Source organism: Colletes gigas, unplaced genomic scaffold (genome assembly GCF_013123115.1).
Source record: "Colletes gigas isolate AHSC1104 unplaced genomic scaffold, ASM1312311v1 Colletes_gigas_Sc00004, whole genome shotgun sequence".
Taxonomy (NCBI): domain Eukaryota; kingdom Metazoa; phylum Arthropoda; class Insecta; order Hymenoptera; family Colletidae; genus Colletes; species Colletes gigas.
Window position 1 is genome coordinate 9,876,395 of NW_025106633.1, and position 13,434 is coordinate 9,889,828.

The 13,434-nt window shown below is 31.6% G+C and overlaps 2 protein-coding genes across 5 annotated transcripts; one reads left to right on the forward strand and one right to left on the reverse strand.

Moving 5' to 3' along the window:
• Positions 1–161: 161 nt before the first annotated feature.
• LOC122405040 (cholinephosphotransferase 1) lies at positions 162–11,605 on the reverse strand. Of its 3 annotated transcripts, none has more exons than XM_043409509.1 (9): positions 11,200–11,605; positions 10,809–10,956; positions 10,469–10,591; positions 10,279–10,382; positions 7,048–7,179; positions 5,590–5,748; positions 5,384–5,509; positions 5,163–5,301; positions 162–1,634 (listed from the first exon to the last, which is right to left on the reverse strand). In XM_043409509.1, the coding sequence occupies exons 1-9, from the start codon at positions 11,434–11,436 to the stop codon at positions 1,558–1,560; spliced, it is 1,245 nt and encodes a 414-aa protein (XP_043265444.1). In that variant the 5' UTR covers positions 11,437–11,605; the 3' UTR covers positions 162–1,557. The 3 variants fall into 3 exon arrangements, with proteins under 3 accessions (XP_043265444.1, XP_043265443.1, XP_043265442.1); XM_043409508.1 differs by lacking the exon at positions 7,048–7,179 and adding an exon at positions 8,225–8,359 and having other exon boundaries at positions 11,200–11,603; XM_043409507.1 differs by lacking the exon at positions 7,048–7,179 and adding an exon at positions 9,326–9,460 and having other exon boundaries at positions 11,200–11,596.
• A 360-nt stretch (positions 11,606–11,965) lies between these two features.
• Positions 11,966–13,389, forward strand: LOC122405041 (39S ribosomal protein L21, mitochondrial). 2 transcript variants are annotated; one of them, XM_043409512.1, is made up of 4 exons: positions 11,966–12,074; positions 12,385–12,513; positions 12,600–12,920; positions 13,006–13,389. In XM_043409512.1, the coding sequence occupies exons 1-4, from the start codon at positions 11,975–11,977 to the stop codon at positions 13,104–13,106; spliced, it is 651 nt and encodes a 216-aa protein (XP_043265447.1). In that variant the 5' UTR covers positions 11,966–11,974; the 3' UTR covers positions 13,107–13,389. The 2 variants fall into 2 exon arrangements, with proteins under 2 accessions (XP_043265447.1, XP_043265446.1); XM_043409511.1 differs by having other exon boundaries at positions 11,974–12,077.
• The last annotated feature ends 45 nt before the right edge of the window (positions 13,390–13,434 follow it).

The window sequence follows — 13,434 nt, forward strand, 5'->3', positions numbered from 1 at the left end:
AGCCTAAATTTTTCGGCGAAATTGAAAAGTTTCAAATCTTTCTGGAAAAATTATTTTCGGGTCTGGGGGTCAATTAGAAACATTTTTGGTGAATAGACATACCCCCGAAATCCTACGCACTTTCGAGAAAAAAATTCGAGTAGGTATTTAATAAATATCACTTTGAATGTTTATTAATTCGTTTATTATGTAATGTCATGCGAACAATTAATAATAATACATACTACTTTGCTAGCGAAGTTCTTAAATATATGTGAAAATGTATGCTGCTATCGTTTATGCAAAACTAAGGACTAAAAAAATTTCACAGATTTGAAAACATAGATCGCAATAATGTTTTTAAAATTTATACAGCATAAACATTTGGGCCGTGGTACTATTACAAACAAATGTGTTGGGCCAATACAGTAAAAAACTTAAGAAACGCTGCACTGAAGAATGAATTTTCTAAATTCTCGATTATTAAAAAATCATCGATGTTTACGTCTCCATTTTTCATTTTCGTTCAAGTATAACAATGTTCGGTGAAATATAAATAACGTTTTTACAGAAGATATTGTTTCCAATCGATTGTATTTCCATATAAGACATTATAATTTCAACTTTGAAAATTATTAATCGAATTAAAGATTCGATTCTAACTCCGTTATCAAAATACAAATTGTTCGTAGACAAATACACGAGGCTCGTGCGAGCCCGTCGAATAAAATATTATTATCATTTTATTGTTATAAGTTTTATAATAAATATCGATACAAAATTATTTTTCTTTTTTTTTCTTTTTTCTAATTGTAATTTAGAATGCTACAATTTTCATTCGTTCTGCGGTAAGAATTCGATATTGCATACTACTGAGAAAAATTGTTAATTATTGTGCAATAATAACAGAAATTAGTACGTGTTTTATTGTGCTAAAACTTATACTCGTAACGAAAAATTCTCATTAAAAATCGCACGAGGAAAAATAATTGATCGTTTTTGTTCGCCTTGCGTAAGTATCAAAGGTGCATAAACTATTTAAAAAATATTCTTCCTTCCATTACCTTGTAAAAGTTTTACAAATTCGGATAGTACCAATAACGAAATCTTATTCGCGATATTTATTATGACTGTATCGGAACAATTATCTCTCTATCTTACAATCATCGGTAACGAAATTGTACTTCACAGTTTCTCACTCTAATATTCTATGAAGAAATACGCTGTTATCTCGCTCACTCGAAAACCATTTAATTAGGCAATCTCGTGCTCATTACTGTTATCGATAGAACTAAAAAATTCTTTTCTATGATCTACGGGTAACGCGCGAAATCTTTTAAATACATTTCATTATCTACTCTTTTTATACAAACAATTCTCGATAAAAATACGTTCCTCCAAGGATCAAAGATCATTTGAAACTTCCTAGTTACAGTTTCACATCGTACATGCCTCTTTCTATTTCTCATACATAGAGGAACAAAAACATAAGAGTAGAAATTGGAAAATGCAGAGACCTTTGCGCAACCCTGTAATTTCAAATAATCATCTTTACGCTGATGTATACTTTTGTATCCATCATAGGTCGAGGGTAGTATCAGATCCGTGATGATAGTCCTCGTCTAACAGAGGCTCTTGTTCCACCATCATGCGAACTGTGAACAAAACTATTCATGCATACCAACGAATAAGAACATATCAGCATTGGGCATGTGCGAATACCTTGTTACAAAGTCAGCACTATCAATAAAATAACAATTAATTTTCACCTTCTTTATATAGAAGGTATAACATTACAAACTGTTACAGAACTTTGCATAAAACAAGCTATACGAATTACTTAAACTCACATAAAACTTAAAAAGTTAAACTTAAATGTTTTGACGTGTACATATTGTTATGCTTATCAAACATTAAAGTGTTATTCGCACATGCGTAAGTAACATGTTATACTATATTGTACCACATTATAACACTATGTAACATTAGGTAACTACGCCCATTTGTGTAACAGACCACTCATTACAACAATAATATCGATTAAGGATCGGCCACCATTTAACTCTAGTAAAGCACAATTTTCTCAATATCATTTATAGACTCTATCAGTATAATTTCATGTTACCCCTCTATAATTTAACTGCATATTTTTGTACACTGAAATATTATTCCTACGCTAGAACCGAAATTTAAATGACATTCTATACAATCTAAATATACCAATAACAAAGTACAATCAGGCGCCGAACCCTTTCTATCTCGTATTCGACTTATTATATATATTAGTACACGACCGTGTTCAGAAGTTCTTTGCTGGCTACGTTCGATCGATTCAATAAAACTATCAATCGTGACGATCGTGATAACATCCTGAACGCGTTCGATAAAGCGTTAGAGCCAAGCAACAGGCAGAAGACATGCAAACATAATCTTCACGTGCCATTGTAAATCCTCTACTAACAGGATTACATACCTCATAATTTCTGTGAACAGGAATAAGAGAAGGCACTTTCCATTATCATCGATCAAACGATTAACGCACGATAAGTTAATGGGCGCACGATCAAGCAGAAAAATGTTACATACAAATTAACAATGTACGTATTCTATCACCATTTAATTCAGCTGCTTACCGCACACCCTGCGTACTCTATACAGCTGTAACTTTTAAGATACGTTGGTTTCTATTTGTTTAGATTCATCATTTTATAACATTATTCATTTACAATTTTAAAGAGTAGTAATTCTAACGTTACACATAAAACTAGGTTTTTAAAGTTAAGCCAATATGCAGGACAATATGTACAAATGAGCATATTTAGTTTATTATGAAAATATATATTGTTTCTATGGTAGTAACAAGTAATGTCCATCCAATTAACCAATCCAAACAATTTCATCTAAAACATCCATACGATATACCGTAGCAACGCTATCGCAAAGTTAAACATTCAAAATATTTGGATATTTTTATGAAATTATAAATACTTTGCATGTTTTTATAACGATCCCTGATTACTTAGACAATATCAGTAATTTGATTTATAAAGGAAACTTACAGGCACATAAAATAACAAGCGATAATGCAACATGCGGATTAAAGTTTTGAAAACCTATAGAAGTACGTTAGGAAACAAGGTTGAAAATTTGTTTTTTAGAAAATTTGGAGGGGTTGGTACGGATTAAATCTGAAGAAGGGAGAACGGGGGAGAGTAATTCCGAAGATTCTCATACTTGTAAGCTTCTCTAATGAAAACGTGTAAATGAAAGATAGCACGTGATAAGAAAATTGTTTATCGAAAAAGTATATTACAGAATACGAACAGAAACCAAGGTACGATACATTAGTGTATTAGATACATATTTTGTTTCCTGACAATATTGCAGAAAAGTCTCTTAGAAATATTGTCATCCTGATACTCTTAACTGTTTCGTAAAAATTCAAGGCTTTTTTAAGAAAAGTCGTAAAACATACAATATCGTATGTCTAATAGAATCTTCTACAATGAAATAATATATTTTTATATGATAATCCGAATTTATATAGCACTGAACATGAACATTACTCTTTGCTTTTTGGTTTTTTTTTGGTTTTCTTACTCAAATTTTTAAATTTCTCATGCACGATCCGTTTTGTTTACAATCGATACGTACACCTCGAACAAAATTTATCCAGAAAGAACTTTGATCGAGGTAAATGTACATTTTTACAATACGCGCTCTAAATTTGTATCGCAGAAACTTTTGATTCTTTTGTTTCTTTGGATGCGTTATTATGTTCCCAAAATGATAATAGATATTTTCTTCTATGAAGCGCATAAAATTGATCAAGTTCCGTTGCATCGATAAACCCATAATATTTTTAAATTGCAAACGAACTTTGCAATGGTATGCGTTTTGTAAAAGATTTGGCGTGAATACCATAAATTGCAATGAATAAAAATGACATTTCTTTTCCCATAAAACTGTTCGGTTTCTGGCTTGAGAACGCATTTCTCATAATTGCAATTACAAGCGCATGTTAAGGCCACACCCGAGCTGAACCAAAATCATTAATAATTAAAAAACAGTACGGTTCCCTTGTCTAAATATATGCAAATACATATCATTTTCTATACTACATACTTTTTGTTTACAATTCCTCATTTGTTATGAGTAAAAACTCGATAAAAAAAAAAAGTATACTTTTCTGAAACACACAATTACGATGATCCATTAATCGCTAAACATTCTTTCAATTCCTTACAAATCTTCATTGAACCGAACCTTTTTGAGAAAATTAGGAGATAACAGACATTCGATCTTAGGATCACTTTAACTCGAAGCAACTATCTTTGGTAGCTTTTCACTATACTATAAGTAATTTTTGTTATAATTGACTATGTAAATATTGGAATACCTGTATTATAAATCTATTTACACGTCAGTTAAAAACTACAGATCTGAAAAAATGATAACTTTTTTTTTTTCCCTAGTTTCATTATTGTTAATAGATCCTTATAAAGTATTTTATGAGATCACGGATGTAATGTAATAACTGATAAATAACTGCAGTATATTACTTCTGATTTCTCTCGAGACGATATGTGAAACTTAATCTTTGTAATTCAAAAGTCACAAAAAAATATAAATAAAATTTGTTACATCAATCGTTAACAAACAAGAGTCAAGTAATTCGTTCAGATCCAATGATTTAATTAAATTATTATGAAATATAAAGTTACTTAAGATTTATGCCATGTCTTTTTGTTTAAATTCTCAATAATACTCGTGTATCATTTTTTTTTTCATTTTAGTATCTATTGTTTCGCGTACTCTATCGTTCTATTCGTTTAAGTATAGTTGACTGCTAGGTTCCCAATATTTTCTCATTTCCGACAACAGAATATTTATAATCGACGACAAGCAGTGAATTGTTTTTTCGACCAACATATTGGCGAGATTCTTTATTTATACTCAATACTAATCAGATACGGAGTGATGATAAATTAATGTGATAATAAATGAACTATACTATTCATATTTTTATATACAGTTTGTAGTAACAGAATTTATCAAAGCTCTATGTCTTCTTATAATGTAACTCTTTTATACATCGAATGAATTATACAGTACATTCATTATCACGAATAAATTCTAGTGGTGTTTCTTTTGCAATCTGTTACGTTGAGACCTGTTAGTACCATTTTTTTCAGCTGTGTTAGAAACCTGGGTCGCTCGATAATCTCCTAATGGTATCCTAAATAGTTTGATCTTCATGTGATCGCAGATCTCGAAACATATTTGAGTACAATACCGGAGTAAATCCAGGGTGACCCAAATCTAGAAATGTCCACAAAATACAAGCATATGAAAATACAGCACTAAAAAGGGTAAAGTTCGTTATAGGGAGCATGAAACTTACAAAGCACAACCAAAGAACGTAATATTCTTTGATAAAGAAATTAAAATACTGATTCAGGAACAGCATTGCTGGTCCAATCAGCGAACTGTCTAAATACTGCATTTCATTTTTTGTCATGTGCGCAACCTGCAATAACGAATAATGATATCATTAAATACTAAACGTGTAATTCAATTACAACGATAAAGGGACATCGATATACCTACCACTAACCGATTGGTAACTTTAGCCGCAACCATTCCAAATGCAAGTATGTACAGTACAGGATGATTTTCATATACGTGCTCAGCACTTTTTCTATAAATTATAAAAGCTGGTACTATCACAAAACTAAATGGAATAATTGGAGATAAAACTGACGTTCCCTGAAATGGAATAAATATTATGATGAAATCGATATCGGGGAAACTCGGAAGAAAAGCATTTACAAAATAACGCTCAATAATTTAACATCGAATAATGAAAAGATCACTTAAATTTTCAAGAAATAAATTTCAAATACAAAAGTTTTATTTATAATATTTTACACTTTAATAGCATTGCAATATTAAATAATAGGAACTGTTGCTTGCAAAAGTTTTAATAATTTCTGTACATAACGTATAAAGTTGCGAAACACGAAGAAAAAATTGAAACAAATTAAACTACGAATAGAATAAATTTCGGTTAATAATTAAACATTACAATTTTTATTACCATCAAAGAAACTACACATTATGCATTCCCAAGCAAAATGCAAATACTTTTCTATGCGAAAATAGTGTGTAATACTACAGTAAAAAATAAATGTATTCAATCTGACACGCTTAGATTCACGCATAGAACACGCTCACCTCGAATAATTTGCAAATTGTACGAGGAGTAGTCGTACGCAAAAATTACATAATATCAAAGAAGGTCATTAGGTGATGTATTAATTTTTATTGCAAATAGAAATGCCTTTGGAGATCTGAGGATCAACTTCGATAGGAAAATATTAATTTTAGAATAAACCAGACCTTTAAATCATAAAAAACATCATTTACAAGCTGTTCAAGATGATCGTGTTAGGATACCACCACTCTGCATACAAGAATAAATTAAAATTAGTACAGAGTTAGTGAGAACAAAGCATATAGTAAATAGTATTCTACCACCATTGATCATGTACACTCATGCACGCATAATGTTATTGTAACATTACATGCTACTTCTCGAAGCTGTTACATACTTGATTCAAAGAAAAATGGAGCGGGATTATAAAATGTAGGGAAACATGTATGACGTATCAGTATAAATTGATAGATACACAGGAAAAGGTGTTGACCAAAATGGAGATTAAGAAATGGTAAACATTTTTGTGTGTTGCTCTTGCAGTATTTAGACCCACTTTACTTTTGTAGAAATTAAATTAATAAGACGACCAATTCAATGTTTTAATAACTATAGAAAGTATATATTATTAAAACAATACTGTTAAAAATAACGTGATGCATTAAGTAGTCAATTTAGAAGAAAGTGGTTGATTGGTATATATATTTTTAAACAAAATATAATACCAATCGTATAACTAGTAAGAGAAAAAACGAAATACTAAAATATATTTGTTCGTAAAAGTGGGCCTAAATCAAGGTATGATGCAAAGTGCACTACACAACGATTTTATGACTTCTGAACTGACTTACTGCAACGGTGGAGCCATTTTTTCCGACACCACCGGCAAGAATGACGGATATGCTGCTCTGTGCAAGTAAAATAGCGATGCCCACAGCAGCCCATAATGGAAACACCTTGACCTCTGTGCCAGTGTATGGCAACTGTATAAGCGACATGAAAAACCTTTCTATTAGTTAACGTAATAATATATTTTCTATCATTGATTCCTGGTATAATATATCATCGTACACTAATGAAAACCTTTCGCTCTTGAAACAATTTCAAATTTTCGAAATACGTATTAAATTTCTCACACAATCTGTTAATTTACAACGAATCAGGAAATATCCATCGGGACCTTTACTATATTAAATCAAATATATATATATATATTCAAGTATTAAGAAAGAATGACACAAATTAATGTAACATTATTTAAAGAATTTAGAGACCTTTGAGTATGCCCACCGATGACCCAATAAATCATGTATTTACATTTCATCATACCTTAAAAATAATCGAAACTCCTATATCCTTTCGTGTGAATCGTAATATCATACAAATGTTCTCTGTCTGCTTCAGAATTTAAAAGTTCAGAGAAAGATTTTAGTCTATTTCTCGGATTTCACAAGCAACCAAATCAACTTTCTCCGCTTCCAGATTTGAAAATCTAAAGTCGGTTGCTCATAAAGACCGATAAATAGATGACAAGTTTTGTTTGATTAACAAGCACGTGACCGTAATATTATTTAGAGAAAAGTTTTAGTTTGACATCGTCGCAGTAGCTACGAAATTGCTTGAAAATTATTGTGCAACAATTCGAGTAAAAATAATTCGCGCAACTGATGTCAAAGACTAGGAAGAAACAGTTTTAAGCGTAAGTAGAAGGAAGATAAGTTGTGCACAGAAGAAGTAGCACTTTCAATTTCACATTAGAGTGTAAGCCATATTTCTTTTACAGACTGCACACCATACAACAATATTTATTATAATAAATTAATATACCTATAAATGAGAGAGAAATTTAGTAATGCAAAAAACTATTTTTTTAACACGAATAATAGTAATCCAACAGACTAGATAGGCAAGCAGAATGAAAGAAGAAAAATTTTTATCGTGACTAATGCTATAGTAGAAAAAAAAAAAAAAATATATGAGAATTTGTGTGTATGCGATCAGTCAGTTTTTTTTATTTGTGCAACTTACTGCAATCGTGGAACCATTCTTTCCAATCCCACCGGATTCAAACACTTTACAGAATTCAAGGAATACATGAACGTAGCCTGCATAAAATATCACTGCTACGCAGTTACTGACTGTGCCTACACCGAGCACTGGTATCTAAACAAATATACAAAATCTCGCTCGTTATGAAAATTATAGAAAAATTGTTTCGTTGCTTAAGTCGATAAATTAGTTATCCTACGTTAATCCTATTTTCTATGTTTATCTTACATAAGTCTTTTACTCTTTCATCGTTCGTTAAAGTAATTTTGATTCGACTAGTTCCATTTGTGGCCCATATTTCTATATAGAAATAATATAAAAATAAAACATTAGGCACGAGGGACGCTGCATAGTATAATAATCAACCAAGACAAAAAATTTTCTTTAATTATTTTTCTGCCTTTGTTGTTTAATTATAAATGGAATTTACGTTACAGTGATTAAATCTATGATCGAAATAAAAATAATCAGTTCTGAAATAAAATGAATCATGATCGTGATGCAAGGTATAAATTTCACATCGAATCGTCCGTCTACCGGTTTATAGTTTTCGAACTAATTATCAATAAAATTCTGAAGAATAGTAAATTTTATTGGTGTTCGTATTGATTCTTAACAAAAGATGTATCAAATTTATCTTAAATCACATTGCATATTCATTATCGCTAACAAAGTAACGTCTTCTCTATAGAAATTGTTTCAAAAGCATATTTTATGGAAGGTATCCAAAAGTGAAAATGTTATAAACCAAATTTTTTATCATAGAAGCATTCTAAATATCACCGTGGCATTTTATACTTTTCTCTAAATATCTTTTTGCTTCTTACAACGTAACGAATTTAATAACGGAAAAATTGTCTACGCAAATGCAACTGATGCATTTGTCATGGAGATGATAAGATGTAGGAAAATAAGAAAAGAAATAGACAAAGGGGAATAAACGAGTAAGAAGTTTGGAAATGAAATGCATGTTAAGATAATAAGTTTCATAGCAAAAAAGTAATTTCAGCGTCGCTCCTCATGCCATGCTGCTCTCATTTCCATATCTCCAAAAAACATAAGTCTAATTGACTAACTTACAGCCACAGTTGAACCATTCTTGCCCACTCCTCCGGTGAAAATCACCGAAAAGATGGAATTTAATTTTGCCAGTGCACAAATGATTGTCATAACTCCTATTAAATATTTAAAAATAAAACCATCTACGTATGGTATCTGTAAGAAATAATCTCATTAGACTCATGCAAATATAGTCTTACACTTTTTCTTAAACTTCATGAGCCTTGAGATACAAAATCAGAAATTTAGTATAAAAAATTATTCATTTTTCCCCAATGTATCAAACTTTTTTTTTTTAACAGAACCAAAAGTTACATTGCTCGTATACTAACGTGTTAACTTTTTTACTATTATAAATTACTATCATACTTATTCTTTCCATTGATTTTAAAAAAATTAATAAATATATTAAATGCATGAAATATATGTATATGTTGATAAATATATGTGTGCAATTGATCCACTCGAATGTCAAAAAATTACAAGGTGACAACAATAACGATAGAAAATAGGCATATGAAGAATCTGATGAAGATAAAATGAAAGATTATAACAAATTAACAATTTTATGCGCCTGTAAATAAAATTACCAGCCTTTTGATTCTAATGTTGTATGAAAGTTTTTAATATTTTGTGCTTCAAAAATTCAAGTATACTACTAAGCAATCTTGCAAAATATATCGTAAATTTTATTACTGTGCATTTAAAAACATTGTTCACTTTTAAATGAATTTGTTATGTTAGAAAATTTGGATATGCTTTAAGAACTGAAAAGAAAGGAGCTATTTTATAGTAACAAATAAATAGACATTGTGCAAGTACCGAGCTCAGCCGCGTATCATTCGCGTCGACGCTACATGTATGCAAAACATGTAATTGTATGCATATTACTTTGATATCAGAAACTCAGCACTTGCCAATGTGTGGAAAATTAAAAATAAAAATAATAAGCGACTGTTAAAGGGGAATACAACCTCCATCATCCATGCTTTAGGTCCAAAGATCGCAGAAATGAGGTGAATGGTTATAATGGTAAACTGTGCTTCTGTGACATCTATCTTACCGAACCTTAGGGTACCTGTTTCAACAGATTTACAATTTAATATAGAAATAGTACATTGGAATTATCAATAAAAATGTCTATGAACAAAGATAATTTCTCACCTGAAACATAAGTCTGCCAATGAGCACAATAAAATAGTGTCATAGCACAGAAGCATTGGAAAAACATCCATGTTGGGTAATATCCTAATTGTACTGCTATGCATGCCGACAGTGCAACAAACACTAAAAACATAAAGTTGCAATGTATTCCATTCCTGTTAACAGGAATTCAAATATGCTAAAATTAATGGTTAAAACTTTGGATATGTATACACATATAACAGCATAGCATGTGTTTGGTAAAACTTGTTACAATACTTGTTTTTACTTAATATTTGCTAGTTTTGGAATTGTTCCACACGATCTGGATAAAATAAGTTCAACAGTTTCTGTAACACACCCGTTGACAAGGAATCACATCCATGATCAAACAGTTCCCCCAGTGGTGTTGAAGTTCCAGTTCTTCTGGCCTGTTTGCCATCTATTGCATCCAAACTCTGGTAAATGAACAAACCAACCGCGCACAAAAAGCATGCCCATCTTGGTGCCTGAAACGAAGATAGAATTTTCCTCAAGCTAATCGTCCGTATGCGCATTGCAAATATACAAGTCTAATTTAAGCATTACTTATTTATATCGCGCATTTTTTATCGTCAATAGAACTCCAACGCTTATTTTTCTACCTAACGATTTCAATAATGAATATGCATTAAGTCTTTAAGTAATGCTGTGAATTTTAGTCTGTCATAGGAAACGAAACGAGACATAGAAATAGGTTATGTAAATGATACCTCGGTTCTAGCATCGGGACTATAATAAACAAGAATTAATGTGGTAAGGATGTTGACGATAAGCCCCAAGACTGTGATTAAATTGGGTGCAAGCCAAAGTGGAACTTTGCTAACTAGCCAGTCCCACCAGGGTTGAAGAAGCCCGTCCAAAAGGCTGTTCGTCGTGCAGTTGTATTTGTGCTCGCTAAGGCGTTTCAGTTGTCCGGGTGACAGTAGCTTTTCCTTATAGAACTGCATAATTTCAAGCTACCGGATTACTGAGAACACCAGGAACGATTCACGATAATTTGACGGTCATCGATTCCTCACAACGCAGCGACTAAACATAACAAGTAACTGTTCGTGAACACGTACGACATCTCTTCGCATACTGGTTCAAACCGGAACTACAAACGAAGTCTTCCGCGTGTACGGGCAACAATTTTCAAATTGCATTCGAACATCCGCAAGGACGATCCGTCGCGTCGAGTGCAAAAGCCGCCAAAAACTACGACAATATTTGAAAGAGTACAATGCGTTCGAATCATCGTTTATTTCGTACACATATTTTATTTTCGTGCGCGATCATTTCGGAAACTATCGTTTGAAAATTTACCGCTAAACGGTTCGAATTATTTTTTCAACGACTTTTACGACGAAGAGAACATCGTTCTTGTACGTTAAATCGTTTTAGCCATTTTATAATATTTACGTGTCGTTTCATTTGTCGTGTTACAAATATTTTTATTCCTCGACTTCTCGTCGTGCTGGTTTTAAAGCGATCGGTATACGAATCATGGCGACTTTGACCGGTTTCACGAGACTCTTTAATTTTGCTACGAGTACATGCCTCAGAAGGATTTCACCGACTTCGGTTTACAAACAGTACTATCCAGGTTGTTGACCCTTTGCTTCAAAATCATAAACAACATGTTTATTCGGTTGTCTAAATATTTCGATTACATAACCTCGCTTTCAGACTCGTGGAACAAATACAAACGTTATCGATAATAATAACAGTTTGTAGAAACTTGCTTCATCGTAATCATTTTTTTCACACTTTTTTTTCGTGAAATAACTTAACGATATAATATTGAAATTATACAATAATTTAACAATAAAAAAATCTTTATACAAAGATGAATTAGTACAGTTTATTTATTCCCAATAGAAAACATAGAAGTAAAATAGTATTCTTTGTTACAGCTCTAAAATTATGGGATATACCATCAGCTAGTTACAGAACTACATACAAGCTACCTTGGTTTCGCGAACCACCAAGCTGTCAAGAAATAGTGCCAGAGTATGACGAGAAAAAAGAAAAAGAAGCTGCTGGTTGTTATTTTCATATATACTTTGAATTATTTTAGTATATTTTCCATCTCTTTGCAGCTCTAATATTTGTTCCCTTTTGCTTTCAGTCGTAATAAATGAGATTAACAAACAAATAAATACACAATCGACTGGCCGCTTATTCGCGGTTATACATTTGTGCGGAACGCAATATAAGATTACAGAAAACGATATTATAATTGTCAGTGGTCACTGGCCACCCACCATAGGAGATAAATTAAAGCTGGAGAAAGTATTACTTGTCGGTGGTTTGGACTTCACGCTCATCGGAAGACCAATTCTGAACAGGGAATTAGTATCGGTCGATGCTACCATAATTCAGAAAACTTTATCTCACACGATAACTCGTTTCAGAATGAAAAAGAGAAAACAATTTCGTAGAATGAATTGTAAGATGTTACGCGTATTAATTTGCGACGAATATGATCCACAGCATTTGATAAATTCTTTGTTTAATATTTATTTGTGTTACAGTTTACAGAATACACCGGACAATGCTAAGAATAAATTCTATAACTATAAACGGAGATATCGACAAAAAGAAAGAAGTGGAGGGCTTGGATAGAATATATTGAACGATAATAAATATAATGCAATGTACTACTGAAATACATTCTTAACACTAGATTTACGGGCATTGATCGCACGTATATTTATTGATACCTTTCATGTTGATTACCTTACAATACGATTTTTCTTTTAATTAGAATATGTATTCATGCCAGTGCATCAACCAAATTCGACATAAGTTGTTGAAAAATAATATTTAAACGTTCTGAAATTTTAAATATGGAATCTAGACACCCGTTAAATCGACGGTTTCCGTAAATCTAGTGTTAAAAATGCCCGCGATAATAAACTTACCGTTACTGTTAATCTAAAGATACTCAATTTTTAATATTA

Coding starts and splice junctions, on each gene's coding strand:
- LOC122405040 (XM_043409508.1), bottom strand. CDS start 11,436: ATGCAGTTCTATAAGGAAAAGCTACTGTCACCCGGACAACTGAAACGC. Junction 5,510..5,589: donor AAGTTACCAATCGGTTAGTG/GTAGGTATATCG, acceptor TCGTTATTGCAG/GTTGCGCACATGACAAAAAA. Junction 5,302..5,383: donor ACGTTCTTTGGTTGTGCTTT/GTAAGTTTCATG, acceptor GGACATTTCTAG/ATTTGGGTCACCCTGGATTT.
- LOC122405041 (XM_043409511.1), top strand. CDS start 11,975: ATGGCGACTTTGACCGGTTTCACGAGACTCTTTAATTTTGCTACGAGT. Junction 12,514..12,599: donor AAAAGAAAAAGAAGCTGCTG/GTTGTTATTTTC, acceptor TTTTGCTTTCAG/TCGTAATAAATGAGATTAAC. Junction 12,921..13,005: donor ACAATTTCGTAGAATGAATT/GTAAGATGTTAC, acceptor TTTGTGTTACAG/TTTACAGAATACACCGGACA.